Raw genomic sequence first — 21,369 nt, 5'->3', positions numbered from 1 at the left:
TTGCCCAGGAGGGGTGCAAGGCGCACGGTTTCTCTGCAAGGCAAGGCGCAGAGCCCTTTTGCACCCTGTGAAACATAAATGCACAGTTTTTTAAAAAACTGGGCAACGGCCAGCCGCCCGCGACTCCCAAGCCTCCCCCGATCATTCAAAACAAAGGGGGCAGGGGGCAGGAGATTGGGGAAGGCTCAGGAGTCACGGGCGTGTGGCGCGCCGTTGCCCAGTTTTTTAAAAACTGTGCATTTATGTTTCACAGGGTGCAAAAGGACTTAGCACCTTTATACAATATGCATGTGTGCTTGGGCCCAGGGTCTTTTGCCTCACTACTGACTCCCTGTTGCTACTCAGCTTCCCCCCCCCAAAAAAAAAGTGTCCCCGGATTCATTGAAAAAAATCTGGTAACCATACTGTATTCTCCAATATGTGGGTGAGCCTTTCCCCCCCCCCTGGGAGTAAGTTTTTTATTTGTTTCAGCTACAGTATTACAACAGAATTTTGCAACTAAACCTTAAATATATTATTTAACTTTAAAAAAATAATAATCATTTTTTCAATACAAACAACAACAACAAAAATACAACAAAAACCACAATAACACTGATAACACAATTTAACAATTCAGATTTGAGTACTGATATACCTATAACTACACCTTTTTAACAATATTTCCCCACCTCTCCTCCCCCTACTTCCCACCCCTGTCCGCCTTGTCACTTAAGTATTCCTTCCAGATTTCTTCATATTTATCCATTCTTAATTTGCGTTGATATGCAATTCGTTCGTAGGTCTGTCCATATTGTCAATCCATGTGCTCAATGGGATATTTTTGCGGCTCTTCCAATTCATCAAGACAAGTTTTACGTCCATTTTTTTTGACCCCTTGTAATCTCCCACGTTTCCGGTATATAATTTAGAATTAAATTCAAATCCCCTAAATAACCATTTCTTTTTATTACTCTAGCCTATTATTTTTGAGCATGTGCTCTGGGACAGGATTTGGGATGCAGAATCCCACAACTGCCAGTACCTGGATTCCTGTTCCAGCTGTTCTTCCAGCTGCCCAATCTTGGCTTCCAGGGCTGTGATCGTGGCCTTGAACTTGGATTTGACGGCTCCCTCCATCTCCTGCAGTTTGGATTTCAGTTCCTTGTTCTGCCTCTCCAGCTGCTGCCGGGCGCTTTCGTTCTTCTGCGCCGCGGTGCGCTCGGAGGCCAGCTCGTTGTTCAGCTGCTCGGACTGGAACCGATAGATGGGAAAGATCAATCAAAGTGGGGCGGGGAAAACAGGTCTGATTAGGGGTGGCCAAGCCTGTCTTGTTCAGCTGCTCTCTGGCCCCGTCTGCGCCAAACATTTAAAGCAGTATCACACCACTTTAAGCAGCCATCAAAAATCCATGGGAACTGTAGTTTGTTAAAGGTGCTGAGAACCTTTAGGAGATGCTTCCAGAGCTACAGTTCCCAAACTTCCCAGGGAAAAGGGATTGTCTGAGAACTGCAACTGTGAGGGGAGTATAGGGGCCTCTTAACAACTCTCAGCCCCCTTCAAAAAACTACATCTCCCAGGATTCTTAGAGGGGAAACCATGGCTGCTTAAAGTGGTATGATGCTGCTTTAGTGCAGGTGAGAACTCGGTTTCCCATTTTCCCAATCTTTTGCTCCATTTCCATAAGAGACCGCACGAAATTTCTTAGCAATCTTTGTGCGAATTTCTCCAAACACACCTGCTTTTACAAGCAAGTGAGCAAAACTGCATGCAATGGGATAAGTGCACACACCAAACTGCTTGCAAATCTTCAGGGGGCCTCCCTTATATCATTAACCCCAGTTGGTGCATATACAGGCATACCCTGGGAGATCATTGCGGGTTCGGTTCCAGACGGCTGCAATAAAGCGAACAATGCGACAAACCGAGTTGCATAATTCTTTTGGTTTCCCAGTGCATAATCAAAGTTATGTTTGCGCTATACTATAGCCTGTTAACCCGCATCCCCACAAGGAGCAATATCTGTGGGGTGCAATAAAGCAAAGCGCAATAAAACAGGGTATGCATGTATTGGATTTGAACTAGGTTTTAACTACATAATCATTTTAACTGTGTATATGTTTGCAATATTCATATGTATGTTTTTTACTGAGTTGTGAAATCGTTTTTGAGAGGCTTCATGGGAAGCGGTTCACATATGAAATAAACGTCTATAGATTATATATTAAAGACATTTTTCTAGTACGTTATTTTCACCAATCTGCAAATTTTTGTGCATGCTTTCCTCTCCTATGTGCTTTATTGAAGTATGCATTCTTTTGGATTGAGAAATGCATTGCAAAATGTGCAGAGAAGCATGGATTTTGAAGGATAGCTGCATTTTGGTTTGGGAAGTTGCTGAGTGGGGAATCTGTTCTATTTCTCGTTTGAAGGAGCTGTGAATAGCAAGCAAAATTATTTTTTGCTTACTTTTCTTGCAATTCCCATCCTCCTTGCAGAAATCAAGGTGTCTGCAACATACCTGCTGGACAGCCTTGCGGAAGCGGTCGCTCATAGCTTCCATGTTGCTCTGCTCCTCTTCCAGCTCCTCCTCTAGCTGGGAGATCCTTGCTTCAAGGCGCCGCTTCTCATCCTGGAGGCTGGTCCTACAATCATACGGTGTCAGGGGCTGGTCAGAATCGGACGCCAGAGACTGCTCTGACTCCGAAGATGGGGGAATGCAGACACAGACAGAGCAGTCTCTAACAGAGAATGGAGAATTTGCCCCCCTCTTCCTTCAACGTTCCCAGCAGCCAATTCAAAGTCAGACTGCAAAGTCAGGGGAAGAGTTGGACAGCTTTGAGATAGTAGCTAGGCAACCAGGAGGGAGGGAGCATTTGGGAGACACTTCATTCAAGAGTGGTGGGTAATTCCCTCCCCTTGAACTCAGAGGTCTGAAAGGGTTAAGGAACAACAGAAGCACAGGGGAGGGAGAGCTGGCCGTTGGTGCACTTCTTGCTGTGGAAGGGGAGGTGATTCAGAATGAACAGCTGATATCCTGATGGAGGGTGGCCCAAGGCTGCTCTCTGTATATCGTTGTAAATAAAGGACTATAAACCTGTCAGAAGCTTGTTAATTCTTATCAGAAGCTCCCAGAGAGAAGGGGAAACTCCCGTGCCTGCCAAAAGATGCACCAAGTCCTCTATTTAATTTTCATTTCTTTGAAATTTTGACACCAACTTTTCATCCCCAAAGACCCAGTCAAATAAGCAAGGTATAATAATAATAATAATCACCATTGTCATATTTGGCGAGGGTGCTGTGTAAGGCACCTTTTATACTTCTCGTGTGGACAAAATAGCAGCAGTGAGTGGAATTGGGCACATGGTTCTAGTAGCCTCCAAATCCTGGCCAGGAACTTACCTCCCAGTAGCAGAACTTGCCAGCTCTTCAGCCAGATCGTCCTTCTCCTGCTCGGCTTGTTTCCGTGCCCGTTCCGCAGCTGCCAAATCCTGGCAAAGGAGGCAAAATTGAGCCCCTCACTCGACAAAGCAAACATGGCTACTCTAGGTTCCAAGGCTGGGCGGAAGTTAGATCTACTCATATACCTCTGGGAGATTTGCAGTAGATCGGCAAGAGTTTCCAACTTGCAAATAGCAACTAGCAATAGCAAAAACTAAAATAAGTTCTACCCATATTAGATTAAAGGTAAAGGGACCCCTGACCGTTAAGTCCAGTTGCGAACGACTCTGGGGTTGCGGCGCTCATCTTGCTTTATTGGCCGAGGGAGCCGGCGTACAGCTTCCGGGTCATGTGGCCAGCATGACTAAGCCGTTTCTGGCGAACCAGAGCAGCGCACGGAAACGCCGTTTACCTTCCCGCCAGAGTGGTACCTATTTATCTACTTGCACTTTAACGTGCTTTCAAACTGCTAGGCTGGCAGGAGCAGGGACTGAGCAACAGGAGCTCACCCCGTCACAGGGATTTGACCACCAACCTTCTGATCGGCAAGCCCTAGGCTCTGTGGTTTAGAACACTTGGCGGGGGACAGAAACCAGGAGTGGCTTTTTATCGTGGTACGGGTCACAATTCCCTGGCTGAACAAGTGTTCCCCTGTTCCTTAGAGCAGGAGAGGTCACACATGTAACAATTGGTTGTCCTCATAACTTGGGTGTTTTTTTTACATGTGGTGAACTCTGGATGAATGTATGAAACACAGTTCCCTGGGCCGCATCAAATGTTCTCTGCTCACTAGCGCAAGGGCCCGTCTGCTAGCAGATGGCAGTGCTTAAACGTTTGCAACAAAGAAATCCAGTGCAACAGTTGTGTTAGTGGAAGTCTGCTGGTTCCCGTTGTGCAATCTGTTGCACAACCTTCGGTAAGGCACTTGTGTTTTTCCTTCTGCAACAACCTTCCGCAAGTGCAAGTTTAAAGGGCCTTTAACTTAGCAGAGTGTGGCGTTTGCCCTCATATGTGTGTGATATCATACTGGGTTCATAGGGAAAGTCATTGTAAAATGACTAACCAATTGGAACCCAGGGAGCAGAGTTAACTGTGTATAAGGTTGAAGCACAGAGGGTTTTTTAGGAGAGTTAGAGTTGTTGAGAAGACAGTCTGGAGTTACAAGAGACAGATAAGAAAAGTCTGTGGGTTGGGGTAGTCCGGGGGGAGAGAGTGAGAGAATTTGTTAAGAGAAGCCAGTCAAACAGTTGAGATAATCAGCCAAAAGGTATTAGGAAGGTATAGGCCAGTAAAGAAAATAAAGTTAAGATATTGACAGGAATATTATCTGAGAAGCCATAAACTTGTTAATGTTTGTAAAATAAACTTGTTTTTTTGGTTCACTTTTAACAACAGACTGGACTCAGTGTTTTACCAGAGAGTAAATGGTTGGTGGCAGCGGGGAAGCGAGCACAGTGGTGGCACAGGGATCAATAGACCGTTAAACGTCCGGAGACCCTGTGTGATCGCCACACAGAGCTACATTAGATACACGCCATGTTTTGAGAATATACCTGTGATAGGAATTTTGAGGTCTTAGATATATGGTAATGTTCATAAGTGTACCAACCAAGCCCGTACATAGATCAGCACAGGAAGACCGACCTGGAACCATTTTGATTCCTAAACTGAGCAAATGTTTTCTCTGCAAGGTCAAAGTGGGAAACCTCCCCATTGTCTCTTTCCTCACAAATCTCGTCTTAAGGGCACATTTAAGATATGAATAGGGTGTGAGCCTGTGACCTGGCCCAGAAACTAAGTATTTATCACTACAAAAGAATGGCCAGGCTCCCCAGGCAATCCAATCAAGTAACCTGCCAGACAGGAGATAAACAAGGACAGGCGAAAAACAACATTCAAATTTCTGTTTTAGACCACCTTTTCTGTGATGTAGGTATGATGTATCTGGGGGGTGGTCTTAGGTTACACCCCTTCTGTGATGTATGCATGATGTTTCTGGGGGTGGTCTTGATCTACAGGATGGTAATTTCAAAAGTCTTTATAAGGCCTTGCACGCCATTGTTCTAGGTTCCTCCTTCTCCCCTGCGGGTGAGGGGAGCACCCTGTTGCAACAGATCAATAAAGATCAGGCTTACTAGCTTCTTTGCTTCTCAATATTCTCTGGTTGGCCTCTGTTATTTTCTCCTACCGATAGGGAACATACGTAAGGACTCTATGTGGGCTCTTGGATACCCCATAAGGGAAAAGGGCAATTTTTGTTTACAACAACAAAATTTGCTGCCAAGGAGTGTGGTGGAGTCTCCTTCTTTGGAGGTCTTTAAGCAGAGGCTTGACAACCATATGTCAGGAGTGCTCTGATGGTGTTTCCTGCTTGGCAGGGGGTTGGACTCGATGGCCCTTGTGGTCTCTTCCAACTCTATGATTCTACGATTCTAACCCTTAACTGTAGCCCTTGGGCAGACGCTGAGCTACTCCCTCCCTCGAGTTCTAGCCAGGACCCAGATTCTCCAGTTTACCTCTTGAACCTGCATCAGCTCAGCCTCCAAATTTTTGGCTTTCTTCTCGTTTTCTCGGGCTGTTGCAAAGACTTCTTCCCGGGCAGCCCGGGCATCGTCCAGTTCACGCTGGAAGTCCTTCATCTGAGCCTGAGTGAGAAGAGACACTGGTTTAGGATGGAGCCTCATCCGCATTCAGGTTCAAATCTTTCTCAGCGTCGCCCTCCACCTGATGGGATGTTTCAAGGACCAAAGAAGAGCGTCTGAAGTTGAAGAAATAGGTGATGAGGGTGCAGGGGGGGGGGGCATGATAATAGTTTATAAAAGGATGTGCGGTGTTGAGTTGGGATCACACCAATCTATCCAGTTCTCTCAATTTCTGCAGAAATATGCAATTTATTTTAAAAAGTCCTCATGAAAATTCAGCATTTTGGATACGATTTCTTTTAAAATATGCATTTGTGTGCTATTTCCCCTCCAGATCTACACATTTGTCGCAAAGAGATCTAATATAACACTTTTTTAGTACAGTCGTACCTCGGATCCTGAACACCTCGACTCTTGAACAAATCGGCTCCTGAACGGTTGAAACCCAGAAGTGAGTGTTCCGTTTTTTGAACGATTTTCGGAAGCTGAACGTCTGGCGCAGCTTCCGATTGCTACCTGAAGCTGAGCTTTGGTTTCCAAACGTTTTGGAAGTCGAACGGACTTCCGGAACGGATTCAGTTCAACTTCCAAGGTACAACCATACATTATTACTACTAATATGTGCATTTTGATGCACACTTAATCCTGGCACATGCATTTGTGGCGCACATTACTTGGCTGAAGAACTGCATTGCAAAAATTTGGAGAAATGAGAATTTCAAAAGGTGGCTGCGTTTCGGTCCATGCATCATTTCGGAAAGCAAGAATTAGACAGGCTCGATTTAAAAGGCAAACCGAACTGAATTTCTCCCCCATCTCACTAGGTTTGGAGGGCCCTTCGGCAAGACACCCTCCAGCTCCCCCCTGCCTCAGAGAGTCTCTCTCTCCTCACTGCAGTGGATCTAGGAGGCTCTTGTCCTTTGGGCAAGAGTCTCCACCCCCATCGTTCTGCCCAGACACTGAGATCCAGCTCCGAGGGCCTTCTGGCTATGAGAAGCCAAGTTACAGGGAACTAGGCAGAGGGCCTTCTCAGTAGTGGCACCCGCCCTGTGGAACACCCTACCATCAGATGTCAAGGAGAAAAATAACTACCTGACATTCAGAAGACACCTGAAGGCAGGCCTGTTTAGGGAAGTTTTTAATGTGTGACATTTTGATGTATTTTTAATCTTTGTTGGAAACCGCCCAGAGTGGCTGGAGAAACCCAGCCAGATGGGCGGGGTACAAATAAATTATTATTATTATTATTATTATTATTATTATTATTATTATTATTATTATTATTATTATGCCCCTGGCAGACGCCCAACCCTCCTGGGTGAAAGCAAGTGATATAAATAAAATTTATTATTATTATTATTATTATTATTATTAAGTGGGTTGCCCTGACCTGGAGCTTCCGCAGCTGCTTGATGGCTTCGTCCCGGGACTTGTTGGCAAAGTCCAGCTGGCCCTCCATGTCCTTGATGTCCACCTCCAGTTTCTTCTTGGCGGCGGCAGCCAAGCCCCGTTGCTTGCGCTCGTCTTCCAGTTCCACTTCCATCTCGTGGAGCTAAGTAGCAGCAGGGAAGCAATTGGAAAAGGTTTAGACGTGCAAAGTGGGTTGGTCTAGATGACCCTCGGGGTCCCTTCCCACTCTGCAGTTCTACAATTCTGTGAAAGGCATTGCTCAGTTACTTGCAGCTAAATAGGAAACGGGGCGTCTGGTAACCTTAATTTAAGTGGCTTTTATAATGCTGAGCTTGGATGGAAACATTTTTTTTAAAAAAAGCAGTTCTTAGGAGCTGCAAAACTGCATCCGCCTGTTTGTTTTGCTGGTTGAGTCCATGCTGCAAAACTATGCTGTCCTCCCCTGTCCACACACACTTCCATATTGAGTTCTGCTCAGTAGGTAGTAGCTATCAGAAGCCATTCATGTTCAGATATCTTCCAGCCATCAACTGGAGGAGGCACGTTTAGGTATTGGCCAACCCAGCGCCTAGATTCTACGCTGGCCTTCCTCAAGCTGGTGCCCTCCAGCTGTGGTCCAAAACTCTAGAATACCCCATGCCCTGTGGGGAAAAGGTCTCCTTACCCCCTGAGGCTACGAGAAGATAGGTGGTGAATTGGAAGCTCATACCTGCTTCTGCAGCTGCCTCCTCTTCTCTTCGTTCTGCTCATCCCTGGCTTGCAGGTCTCTTTCGAACTGTCCTTTCAGCGCTTGCATGTTCACCTCCAGCCTCAGCTTTGCATCCTCCGTTGCCTGGAGCTCGTCCTCCAGCTCCTCCAACTGGGTCTTCATCTCTTCCACCTGCTGCTCCAAGGCCCGTTTGGATTTCTCCAGGTCATGGACCTGTTCGGAGCAGGAGGCAAAAAGGCAGGCCGAGTGACGAGAGAGGATCGAGGGGGGAAACTCACCAGCGGTGAATGAATAAATAAGGCAAAAGCAAAACCTGGAAATGTGATGAGTGGGCTCACTTGGAAAGAAAAGCCACTGCAAACTGATAATCAACTGGCAAATAAATGCACGTGTGTTTTTACAAGATGCATGTACTGTATTTTTCGCTCCATAAGACACACTTTTTTCCTCCTAAAAAGTAAGGGGAAATGTCTGTGCGTCTTATGGAGTGAATGTGCAGTCGTTCACTGGCTCCCTTTCTGGCCCCGGCCCCTTGCCCAAGCCTCCATTGTTGAATGTTCTGCAGACGGAGGCTGTTTGTTTCCCCAGCGACATGTGACTGGCTGATTAGATTATCTGTCTGGAAACTGTAGAAACGGCTCCCTTTCCTTTCCTAAAAAAGCTGCAGAACTGTGAGTTGAACCCCATAAAAACAGGATTTTCCCCCTTTGCAAAATAAGCTCAACAACTTTGAGCTGATGCTCAAAAAAAGGAGCTTTTCCCCTTTGCAAAAAAAAAGCTGCACAACTGTGAGCTGATCCTCAAAAAAACGGGGCTTTCCCCCTTTCCTCCTCTAAAAACTAGGTGCGTCTTATGGTCAGGTGCGTCTTATGGAGCGAAAAATACGGTAAACGAATTGTATCAGGCAGATCATGAGACCCTTCAAGGGAACTTACGTTCTTGCCGACATCATCTTTGGAGCTCACAAGATCTTCCATCTCCGCTTTCAACAGCTTGTTGGTTCGCTCAAGTTCTTCCTTTGCTTCCAGGGCCTCCTCCAGAGCCCGGGAGAGAGACAGGGCCTTCGTCTCCTTCTCCCGAGCTTCAGCCTCTGCGCGGTCTCTTTCTTCGGCGTATTTGGAAGAGATGTTCTTCTCCTCTGCTAGCATCTGCCAAGGAACAAGATGCTGGTGAGCTTCGGGTCTCAGCAAGGAGGCCATCATTTTGATTCAGGGGCAAGAGGGCTTTCCAACAGCAAAACAGCTCAGAGAAGTTGACTGCTTAAGGGGCAAAATAAAGAAGGAAATCATCATCAAAGCCCAAGCTGCACTGGACAAGAAGCAATAAAGGAAAGCTGCCAGGAGGAAGCATTTAATTAACATTGTGGGGGGATTTCCTAAACAGGACCTATATGTTAAGTGAATAACATGGAAGGGTTTGTTGTCTTGGAAACAGGCACTGCTGGCTAAGACAGCACTATATTAAGTGCTGTGCAAAACCTCAGTAAGCAATAAAGGCAACAAAAGCTGCAAGGAGGAAGCATTTAATTAACATTGCAGGGCTCCCTTTCCTAAACAGGACCTGTTTGTGAGTGAACAATATGGGAGGGATTTTGCTGTGGGAAACGTTATTGCTGGATAAGGGGCACATCAATGGCTACCCAATCCTATTAACATTTCGGTCATTCTGGGCACAGTGGACAGCACAGAAAGAGAGCATGCAGGGAGCTGGGCTGTGATGGCCTGGGAATCTGATTCAGAAGCTGAACCTGAGGAGTCCCAGCCTGCACAGGAGTCTCCTGAGCCGGGGCAGGGGCTTGGATTTGAAGGGCCTGCACCTGTGCCGAGTCCTCAGGAGCAGACACCAAATGTATCCACTCTGGCTCCGGAGGTGATTGAGGACCCATTGCCTGCAGGTGCTCCTCTCCCAGCCCTGTCAGGGGGAGGTGAAGCTGCCCCTGGGTCCAGTAACCCTCCAGCCTCTCCTGAGCTGCAGAGGCTCAGGGCAGAGAGGCGGAGGGAACTAAGTGCTCTCAGGAGGAGTCCTCGCCTTAAGGCCAGGAGAGACGGGTCACCTGTGGGCCGGGGCCACCCCTGGCCTCAGAGGAGATAAAGGCCAGTCAGCCCAGTCCCAGGTTGGAAACCTGTTTCTGCCAGCACCCAGAGACCTGTTCTTCCAGAGTTCCTGACCACGCCCGGCTTCTTACTTTGGACCCCGCTTCCCCCTTGGTGGACAATCTCCAGACCCTCGGCTCAGGACTGGACTTTGACCACGCCTCAGGGTACCCCCCCCCGGGACCAGCACATGGACTCTTGCCTGGTCGAACTTCTTCTGCTTCTTCTCCAAGTTGGAGACCAGCTGGCGCTGGTTGTCCAAGTCGACCACCAGGTCGTCCAGCTCCTGCTGAAGCCGGTTCTTTGTTTTTTCCAGTTTGTCGTACGAAGCTGCTTTCTCCTCGAACTCCTGCGTCAGGCCTTCGATTTCCTTCTGGAGCTTCTTCTTCCCTTCCTCCATGCCCTCGATGGTGCTGACGTACTCCTGGAGCTTCCGCTTGGAGTCGGAGAGCTGCAGTTTGGGGTTCAGAGAAAGGTAAGGCCTCGTGACACCCAGCGCCCCAACCAACGCAGGTGCAAGCACCTTCCCCGTGAATGGGCGGAATCAGCTGATCCAACAGTATTGTGGGAATGTAGAGATGGGCCCCATGAACCCATCCTGCTCCCTCTTACTGGCCCTCTGTTTGGGGTTTCTAACAAAGACGGGGAAGCTGTGGCTCTCCAGAAGTTGTTGGACTACAGTTCCCATCATCCCTGATCACTGGGCTCCCATTATTGCCGAGAGCATGATAAAAGTCATGGATCCCGGTTGTCGTCGTAAGGGGCATACCTAGGGGGTTGGCAATGGGCGACGTGAATGTGAGCCCAACCTTGCCTTGGGTTTTCTGCGCAGTGAGCCGTGATCTTTCAACCTGGAAAATGGGAATTTACAACAGCCTGCCGCACAGCGGGTGTGCACAGTAAGAACCGGAAGGGGTTCTGTTTTTGTTTTTAACATCCAAAGTGGATAAATTCAGCGCAACTACTGCAATATGCTCTACGTGGGGCTACCTTTGAAGGTGACCTGGAAACTACAACTAATCCAGAATGCGGCAGCTAGACTGGTGACGGGGGGCGGCCACCGAGACCACATAACACTGGTCCTGAAAGACCTACATTGGCTCCCAGTTCGTTTCCGAGCAAAATTCAAAATGTTGCTTTAAAGCCCTAAACGGCCTCGGTCCAGAATACCTGAAGGAGCGTCTCCACCCCCATCATTCAGCCTGGACACTGAGGTCCAGTGCCGAGGGCCTTCTGGTGGTTCCCTCACTGCGAGAAGCCAAGTTACAGGGAAGCAGGCAGAGGGCCTTCTCAGTAGTGGCGCCCTCCCTGTGGAACGCCCTCCCACCAGATGTCAAAGAGAGCAACAACTACCAGACTTTTAGAAGACATCTGAAGGCAGTCCTGTTTAGGGAAGCTTTTAATGTTTGATGTATTACGGTATTTTAATATTTTGTTGGAAGCCGCCCAGAGTGGCTAGATGGCCAGCCAGATGGGCGGGGTATAAATAATAAATTACTATTATTATATAGTAATGGTCAGAACCTGCACGGTCAACGTTGAAATGTGCCTCTCCAGGTTCTGCTTCGCTTCCATCTCTTCCTCCAGCTGGTCCTGGATGCTGTTCTTCTCGTCCTCCATCTGGCGAAGCTTTGTGGACAAGTTGAGCTTCTGGCGGGTTTCCTCCTGGAGCAACTCCTGGGGGCAGCAAGAAAGCAGAAGCCCTTGCTGGTGAGTCTTCCCCAAGAACCTCTCTGAAAACCTCAGTTTGGCTTGCGGTGGTACTTACCTGAGTGTCCTGCAGCTGAGACCCCAGAGTCGCCACGTCCTTCGTCAGCTTGATGGTCTTGCCCTCTGCTTCGTTCAGCAGCCCCGTCACGTTCTCAACCTCCACCTGGAATGGAGGTAAAGGTAAAGGGACCCCTGACCATTAGGTCCAGTCGTGACCACCTCTGGGGTTGCGGTGCTCAACTTGCTTTACTGGCTGAGGGAACTAGCATACAGCTTCCGGGTCATGTGGCCAGCATGACTAAGCCACTTCTGGCAAACCAGAGCAGTGCACGGAAACGCCACTTGCCTTCCCACCAGAGTGGTACCTATTTATCTACTTGCACTTTGACGTGCCTTTGAACTGCTAGGTTGGCAGGAGCAGGGACCGAGCAACAGCAGCTCACCCCGTCGCGGGGATTCGAACCACTGACCTTCTGATCAGCAAGTCCTAGGCTCTGTGGTTTAACCCACAGCGCCACCCTTACTTGGAAGGGAGACAAAGAGCAAAACAAAGCAGTGTTTGGATTAGCCTGATCAGCACTCTTCTAACAGAAAATAATAATAATAATAATAATAATAATAATAATAATAATAATAATAATAATAATTTGCTAGGCTCCTGCATCCTTTTTTATTTTTTAAAAAACTACAGAAATGGAAAAAGGGACACTGCATTGTCACCTGCAGCTTGTGGACTTTTTCGTTCAGCTCTGTCCGGACGCGCTCCCCGTCTGAAAACTTGGACTGCAGTTCCTGCAGCTGCACTTCCAGCTTCTTCTTCTTGTTCTCCACCTCCTGCTTGGCCTGGTTGAGCGACCGGACCTCGCTGCTCAGGTCGGCGTTGTCCTTCTCCAGAGTCTGCTTGGTCTTGTCCAGATTGGCTTTGGCCTGAAAGCACAGAGGATGTTCGGTGTTTACGTACCCAAGAAGGGACCCAGAGTTGACAAGTCTTCCAGCAGTGTGACAGCCACAGATCTCTTGTATACGTCAATTTCACCACCGTCCGATCACACTTCTTTAATCTGACACGCTGGGTCAGTGCGTCTGGCTATAAAGCAGAAGGCTGGTGGTTCAAGCCCATCCTATGGGCAGGATTCTTGCAGGGGTCCCTTCAAACGCAACAATTCTATGATTATATGAATGTTTTGGGGACCCGTCCTATTCGTGTGACCTGGGTTTGTTTTAGACTATTTAAATACAGTCGTATCTTGGTTCTGGAATGCCTTGTGACTCAGACATTTTGGCTTCCGAACACTCCAAACCCAGAAATGAGTGTTCCGGTTTGTGAACGTTTTCTGGAAGCCGAACGTCCGACGCGACTTCTGCAGCTTCTGCTTGAGTGCAGGAAGCTCCTGCAGCCAATCGGAAGCCACGCCTTGGTTTTCGAACGTTTTCAGAAGTTGAACAGACTTCTGGAATGGATACTGTTCAAGAACCAAGGTACGGCTGTATGGTGTTTTAAATTGTTCAAACCTTCCTGGGGATTATATGGCGAAGAAAGGGTATGGAATAATATATCAGCAGCAGGTTTGTTTGTTTTTTTGACATCCAATATCTTTAACGCTCACACCTGAGACAAAAACGTGCAGTGTAAAGTAAGCTAAAGCATGCATAGATTATGTTGTTATCAAACCCGTGACCAGAAACGTTTTGGAATTATGTCTGCCTATTCATTCTGTCTGTCCTGAATTCTGCAGCATTCAGGACACTTCTGCATTTAAAGAATGCTTAGATTGCAGCGGGCACTGAGAGTTGCTAGGAGACACATGCCCACACTCCTCACAGAACTACAATTCCCAGAGTTCCATGGGAAGAAGGGTTGATTGCTCAACCACTCTGGGACAAAAGGGTGCATTAAAATGCACAGTGCGAGTGTGAGCTCCGTTGCATTGGGTGGCCCTGAGTTCTAGTCTCCTTGCAGGAGTCCGAGCAGTTCGCAAATCCTGGCTCTGAAAGGGCACAGCCATCCCCAAAGCAATGCCCTGAGTTTGTTTATATATTCGCTCGCTTGCTTGTTACCCGTTTGAATTGTTCCAGCTGTTCCGTCAGCTCCTCCACAGCTTGCGTGTGTTTCTGCCTCATCTCCTGGACCTGAGCCTCGTGGGTGCGGGTCTCCTCGTCCAAGGCTCTCTTCAGGATGGTCACCTCCTGCTCCCGCTTCGCTCTGAAAACAACAGCACAGACGTGATTTTTGTTTGCCATCCCAAACCACATTATTTAGGGATACAGCCAGCTCTGCCGTCGCCTCCTGGCTGGGAGGGTTGCAAATGCATTCCAGGAAATCCTTTCTATGTGGCCCTCGGAACTTCCCCCTGGCTACGAACGTCACTGGCCTCACTTTGCACCTAGAATGGTGAGTCATTTTGGACTCACAGCTGTCCAGGGAGGCACAGGTCAATTCTGTTTCCAGCTGTCTACCAGCTCCATCTGGTATGCAGGATGAGACCCTACCTGCCGGCAGACTGTCTCACCAGAGTGGTGCATGCTCTGGTTATCTCCTGCTTGGACTACTGCAATGCGCTCTACGTGGGGCTACCTTTGAAGGTGACCCGGAAACGGCAATTAATCGAGAATGCGGCAGCTAGACTGGTGACTGGAAGTGACCACCAAGACCATATAACAGCCGGTCCTGAAAGACCTACATTGGCTCCCAGTACGTTTCTGAGTACAATTCAAAGTGTCGGTGCTGACCTTTAAAGCCCTAAACGCCTTGGTCCAGTATACCTGAAGGAGCATCTCCACTCCCATTGTTCAGCCCAGAGGTCCTGAGGTGCAACCCCAAGGGCCTTCTGGTGGTTCCCTTCCTGCGAGAAGTGAGATTCCAAGGAACCAGGCAGAGGGCCTTCTCGGTGGTGGTGCCCTCCCATCAGATGTCAAGGAAATAAACAACTAGAAGACATCTGAAGGCAGCCCTGATTAGAGAAGTTTTTAATGTTTGATGTTCTGTTGTGTTTTTAATATTCCGTTGGGAGCTGCCCAGAGTGGCTGGGGTATAAATAATATATTATTATGATTATATGATTATTATTAGCTGGCAGAAAGCAGACTGAACTTGACGGGGAAGCCCCCCAGTTGGCCTGCCATGCACCAGCTTTCACCGCAGGGATGGTCTCCACTTTCCGCTCCTCTCCTGTCCTCACCTGAGCTCCTGCTGGGTGGCAGTGCTGTCCAGGGTATCTTCCAGCTCTGTCTTGAGAGCCTCCAGTTCCTCACCCAAGTCCCGCTTCTGCTTCTCGGCTTTGTTCCTTGCGGCACGCTCAGAATCCAGGTCCTCCTGGAGGTCAGAGATGTGTGCTTCCAGCTCGCGGATTTTCTTCAGGGCGTTGTTTTTCTGGCCCGTTTCGTCTTCAAGCCTGGGAGGGTGGGATTTTTAGAAGACTTTTTTTAAAACAAAAAAATTAAAGGAACCAACTTACTTAGCGGTAGATAGTTTGTCATTAAAGGCACAGATTGCTCAATCCGGTCACTACAAACTCCCCCATCTCCACATATCTCCCAGAACCAGAAGAGGCATGAAAAGGGCAGAGAAAAGGTTGGCAATGTGCAGGCCCAGTCTCCAATTGCCGGGGGGGGGGGGGACGTGGAGAGGAAGGGACTTAGGCAGCTGTGGGGGAGGCAGGAACCTTCAGTCTCAGCAACTGATTAATGGGGCAAGACCTACCAGAGATGAGTTGCTGTGCTCATTAGGCCCGACACTCCTGTACAGAACATGTTTTTGCTAATACAGTGGTACCTTGGTTCTCAAACGCCTTGGTACTCAAACAACTTGGAACCCAAATACAGTACTGCAAACCCGGAAGTGTTTGCTAACTTTCTTCGGAAGCTGAACGTGCTCCGTTTTCAGCGTTATGCTTCCGTTTTGAGTGTTACGCTTCCGATTTGAGTGTTACGCTGAGGTCTGCTTTTGTTACTTATTTTGCATTTTGGTTTTTGCGGCTCTTTTGGTTTCGTTTTTGTGACTGTGCGGAACCCAGTTCAGCTACTGACTGATTGAATGTGTGACTGCGGTACGTTCTTTATTGCTTTCATTTTATGGATCCATGGTCTCGTTCGAGAGTAAAATTCATGTTAAATTCCTGTTTTAGGGGATGTTTTCAAAAAGTCTGGAACGGATTAATCCATTTTGCATTACTTTCTATGGGAAAGCGCACATTGGTTTTGGAAGGCTTTGGTTTTGGAACGGACTTGAGAACCAAGGTACCACTGTAAAGAGTTAACTCCAACTTGCACGGTGTGATTTACTGCTGGCTTGCTCCTGACAATGTGGCCTTCGGGAGGAATAAAAGATTTCGCACCCCAGACTTAACTACAGACACCAGCGGTCTAACCCGGGACTTTCTAGATACAAAGGAGATACACCACTGCCCCTGAGCTATTGCAGGAGTGTGAATCACGCTCCTAGGGGCTCGTTTTGCTTTTTTCCCAGGAGGGCAACAGAAGCATGCAGTGGTTTCAGCAGAGGATCGTGTGTCCCACCAGCAACAGCAAATCCTTTGTCATGCAAACATGTTCCATGAAGAAATAAAGAAAATATTAAGAATAGCCTATAGTAAAATGCCAGAGGCATTCCTTTTAGGAATTTTAAATGATGATATTCCAAAAGACAAAACTTATTTTTTCTTATACACAACGTCGGCAGCAAGAATCCTGGTGGCTAAGTACTGGAAAGGGAATCAGTTACCCACTAGGGGAGACAGGCTATGTAAGCTCTCAGAATACTTAGAATTAGCCAAATTGACAGACATAATAAGACAAAAACCAAAAAGTGAAGTAAAAAAGAATGGGAGTGCCTAAATGAATACCTCAAAAGTCAAAGTTTTGAGGGCAGAAATCTGGCTGAGTCTGTTATAACCTTGTGAAGTGAAAGGATATGAAAGAAGGATTTATATCTAGATGTTAGGATAGAGAGGATAAAGAAAACAGGAAGACAGGAAGACAGAATGAGAGATAATGGAGGTGCTGTGGGATTGGTGGAAGTCAATGTCTTGTTGTTGTTTTAGTGTTTATATTATTAACTTGGAAGATATGGATTATTTGTTGTTGTTGTTTTAGTTTTCAAATGTTGATTTTTGTGTATTGTTATTTTTTTATATCTTTCGTATTGTTGTTGTTGCGTGGAAAATACTAATAAAATTCAATTTATTTTTTTTTAAAAAATCCTTTGTCATGTAACCACAGTCCTAAAGTACCAGCCATCATCTGGGGTGCCTCAAGGACTTGTCCCCACCTAGCCAGGGCTGCTTGGAGCTCCTCTTCCTTTTTGGCCAGTTGCATCTTCAGCTCCGCAATCTGGGCTTGGAGATCTGCGATCTGCTCGTGGAGGTCGCTCGAGTCGCCCTCCAGCTTCCTCTTCATCTTCTCCAGTTCTTGCCGGCATTTCTCTTCTTTCTTCAGGCGGACTTCCAGTTCCGAGATCATCGACTCGTGCTTGTTCTTCAGCTTGGTCAGGTTCTTGGCTTTCTCTTCCTCTTCTGCAAGGTTGGTGGTCAAGTCGCTTATCCTCTCCTCGAGAAGTTTCCTTTCCTATGGAGGAGAAGAGAGGGAGGCACACACAAAAACAATCAGAAATTGCATTTAGTTTGCATGAACTTACTTGGGGGAAAAACTGGCATTGCTAAATGTGCCACATAAAACTCATTCTGCATTTGTGAGAATTCACTGTCTTTTAACATCAGACAGCCACTTCTGCTGTACTCTTTTCAGCACCTGCTTAAAACCATTTTGTTTAGGCAAGTCTATCCAGACATGGATGCCTCTATCCATCCATTAGACCTCTCAGTACGTTTCCGAGCACAATTCAAAGTGTTGGTGTTGACCTTTAAAGCCCTAAACGGCCTCGGCCCAGTATACCTGAAGGAGCGTCTTCACCCCCATCATTCTGCCCGAACACTGAGGTCCGGCTCTGAGGGCCTTCTGGTGGTTCCCTCACTGCCAGAAGCGAAGTTACAGGGAACCAGGCAGAGGGCCTTCTCGGTAGTGGCGCCCTCCCTGTGGAACGCCCTCCCACCAGATGTCAAAGATATAAACAACTACCTGACATTTAGAAGACATCTGAAGGCAGTCCTGTTCAGGGAAGTTTTTAATGTTTGATGTATTACGGTATTTTAATATTTTGTTGGAAGCCGCCCAGGGTGGCTGGGGAAACCCAGCCAGATGGGTGGGGTACAAATAATAAATTATTATACTATTATTTATTTATTTAAGATATTGTCTCACACGTCTTCACCACAAAATCGCAGGGTGGGTTGCAGCCAGACATATCGCACAATATGAAAACCCTCATTTCAATCAAACCAAACAGCACTGTGTCAGACAGCAGAGGTGATCTCGCAAAAACGATATGCAAATCTTAACTGTCGAAGGCCGAAGAGGAGCTTCTTCAGCAAAAGGGCGGGAACTACGGTTGGTATTCAACGAATCTGTACTTCTGGCTGTGCGACAGAACATCACCGCCTTCTCCTCCCCCCCTAAATCTTCTCTCAAAGGTTGGGGTGGACCCTCTACAAATTTAGGAGTTGCACAGTGAGGGGAAGTACTGGGCAGCCCAGAGTGCTTGCACTTGCAGAACCTTTAAGCTGGATACAACTCTTTGTAATGAAGGTGCTAGGCAAGCCTCTGCAGGGAGGGAGTTCCACATTTTGGGAGCTGGCACAGAGAACGCCCTCTCCCAGTCTGCCAGCCCCCATGTTTCTGTGGCTGGCAGAACCACCAAGAGGGCACCCTCTGCCCCTCTCAGTTTCTTAGGATTTCAGCAGGTCTTTCCCTCACCGCCACCTCTGCACTGGCTCCGAAGAGCAGGGCGTGGTTTGCTCAGCAGCACGGACCTTTGTGAGTTTGTTGTTCTGGTCGTCCATCACCAAGATGTCGTCTTCCATCTTTTTGATCTTGGCCTCCGCAGTTACTTTCTCCAGCTGCAGCTTCTGTCTGGCAGCTTCCTCTTCTTCCAGCTGATCCTCAAGTTCCTGTTTGGGGGTTCATGGGAGGTGGAAGGTAAAAAAAGGGGGGATGTGAAGTTTATGCATTCATTTGCTTCTTCAGATACAGTGGTATCTCGGGTTAAGAACTTAATTCATTCTGGAGGTCCGTTCTTAACCTGAAACTGTTCTTAACCTGAGGTACCACTTTAACTAATGGGGCCTCCCGCTGCTGCCGCACGATTTCTGTTCTCATCCTGAAGCAAAGTTCTTAACCCGAGGTACTATTTCTGGGTTAGTGGAGTCTGTAACCTGAAGTGTCTGTAACCTGAGGTACCACTGTATTTTAAGCACCACCTGTTAGGCTAGCATGTGAACCGTATGGCAACTGGGGCTGGATTAAGACCCTTGTATTGAAAATACTACATATATATATACATATATATATATATATATATATATATATATATATATATATATATGGTGAGTGTTTTAAAAGAAGCCCCGTGGAACATGTGTACTCTGTACCCACAGGACTTCTTTTAAAGGACTCACTGTGTGTGTGTGTGTATTAAGCTGAAATTAAAAGTAGCTTCTTTCTAGATTCGCTAGATGACTACTTTGATAGGTTGGGTTTTTATTTGAAATATCAAAATCTTTCTATATATTTTGTTTGCGTGTGTTCCTGCTTTACTAGAGCTTAGTCTGCCTATTGAGTCATCCAGCCCTGAAACTACTACCATAAAATCCAGCGCGCACACACAATATACAAACAGAATTAGAATCAAGCCCAGCAAGTAGTTGTTCAATCAAGGACTTGGCACAGCGTTGAGGGGAAAGCAACCTTCCAGTCCTCATTGGTGTGAAAATAAATTTGCAAGTGTGCCTTCACTGTATGCGGAAGGGACTGTCTCCAGGCCACCCTCCCACTCAGTGGGTAGAGAGCATGAGACTCTTAATCTCAAGGTGGTGGGTTTCAGCCCCACGCTGGGCAAAAAGACTCCTGCGTCAGAGGGGGTTGGACTAGGTGACCCTGGTGTTCCCCTCCAAGGCTACAATTCTATGATTCTACGTTTCTACATCTCTCCCTTCCCTGCCCCTCAGCAGCCCGCTCTTCCTCTCCGTTCTCCAGCCAAGCCCATTTCCTTGCAGCAATGCTTTTAAGTCTCCCTCTGATCTCCCAGCATGAAAACCCAGTGGTGGTGTAATGGTTAGAGTGCCAGACTAGGGCCTGGGAGAGACCAGGGTTCAAATCCCTGCTCAATTCGGTCTCTACAAACTCACCCCTCCCCACATGTCTCCCGGAACCAGAAGAGGCATGAAAAGGACGGAGGTTGGCAGTGAGCAGGCCCAGTCTCCAATTGCTGGGTGGGGGCACGGATGGACGTGGAGAGGAGAGGACTTAGGCAGCTGTGGGGAGGCGGGGACCTTCAGTCTCGGCAACCGATTAATGGGACAAATCCCTTCACTTGGCCATGAAGCTCACCAGATGACCTTGAGGGCCAACCTACCTCACAGGGTTGTTGTGGGGGATTAAATGAGGGGAGGTCCATGCATACCACTCTTGAGCTCCATGGAAAGGGGGAAAGGTGTGATATAAATAAATATATAAATGGTGGTGATGATGATGATGATCATAAATTCATAGCTCGGGTACCAGCATTTGCTGCTGCATCTTCTTCTTCTCGGCCTGCAGCTGCTGCCCACGTTCTTCCTCCTCCTCGATTCTGGCCTCCATCTCATGGAGAATCTCCTCCAGCTCCTGCTTCTTGGCGGCCAGTCGAATACGCATCTCTTCGGCTTCTGCGTAGAGCTCCGTCTCGGCCTGGAGCTGCTCCTGAAGTTGGTTCTTTTCTTCAGACAGCTGGCAAAGGACAACAGCAAATGTTAAAATTCGGGCATAGTGGTTTCTTTACCCGAAGGCAAACTCGTTTTTATCCCAAACTAGGCGTCATGCACCCAGCGTTGCTCAGGAATTTGAAGGGGAGGAAAAAATTAGCAGAGTTTGGAAATAAGTGGTTAAATTTTGAAAGCCTCAGTGCACTATCTTGCTTCAAAATGGCTATCCAGGAAAAGGCAAAAATGGCTCCTTGATCTCAGAAACCATCACACACCATTGGGCTGAAATCAGGGCAGGTGTGAAAGGTTCAATCCATCGTCTTGATTCGAACCTCTGCTTGCATTTGCCTGTCCTAGGGAGCAACACCAGTTCTGGGCACCACAATTTAAGAAGGATATTGATAAGCTGGAATGGGAGCAGAGGAGGGCAGCCAAGAAAATCAAAGGTCTGCAAACCAAGCCTTATGATGGACAGCCTAGGGAGTCGGGTTTGTTTAGCCTGGATAAGAGGAGACTGAGAGAAGGTATGTTAGCCATCTTCAAACATCTAAAGGGCTGTCACAAGGAAGATGGAGCAAGCTTGTTTTCTCCTG

At 47.5% G+C, this 21,369-nt stretch overlaps 1 protein-coding gene across 2 annotated transcripts in view; it reads right to left on the bottom strand.

Moving 5' to 3' along the window:
• MYH11 (myosin heavy chain 11) overlaps nt 1–21,369 on the bottom strand; it is an 88,614-nt gene that overhangs the window by 8,016 nt on the left and 59,229 nt on the right. For both annotated transcript variants that reach the window (XM_081169358.1, XM_081169359.1), the window contains 16 exons: nt 20,595–20,801; nt 18,848–18,985; nt 17,251–17,546; nt 15,164–15,376; nt 14,043–14,187; nt 12,705–12,911; nt 12,043–12,147; nt 11,799–11,951; nt 10,477–10,725; nt 9,117–9,329; nt 8,182–8,394; nt 7,453–7,614; nt 5,937–6,065; nt 3,382–3,470; nt 2,501–2,624; nt 1,025–1,233 (listed from right to left, as the gene is read on the bottom strand). In XM_081169358.1, the coding sequence (XP_081025484.1) occupies nt 1,025–1,233; nt 2,501–2,624; nt 3,382–3,470; nt 5,937–6,065; nt 7,453–7,614; nt 8,182–8,394; nt 9,117–9,329; nt 10,477–10,725; nt 11,799–11,951; nt 12,043–12,147; nt 12,705–12,911; nt 14,043–14,187; nt 15,164–15,376; nt 17,251–17,546; nt 18,848–18,985; nt 20,595–20,801 (2,852 nt within the window). The remainder of the gene's footprint in view (nt 1–1,024; nt 1,234–2,500; nt 2,625–3,381; nt 3,471–5,936; nt 6,066–7,452; nt 7,615–8,181; nt 8,395–9,116; nt 9,330–10,476; nt 10,726–11,798; nt 11,952–12,042; nt 12,148–12,704; nt 12,912–14,042; nt 14,188–15,163; nt 15,377–17,250; nt 17,547–18,847; nt 18,986–20,594; nt 20,802–21,369) is intronic.

This window comes from Podarcis bocagei, assembly GCF_964188305.1.
Source record: "Podarcis bocagei genome assembly, chromosome: 14".
Lineage (NCBI taxonomy): Eukaryota > Metazoa > Chordata > Lepidosauria > Squamata > Lacertidae > Podarcis > Podarcis bocagei.
The sequence above is the reverse complement of the archived record's forward strand: the minus strand, read 5'-3'. Positions and strand labels throughout refer to the sequence as shown.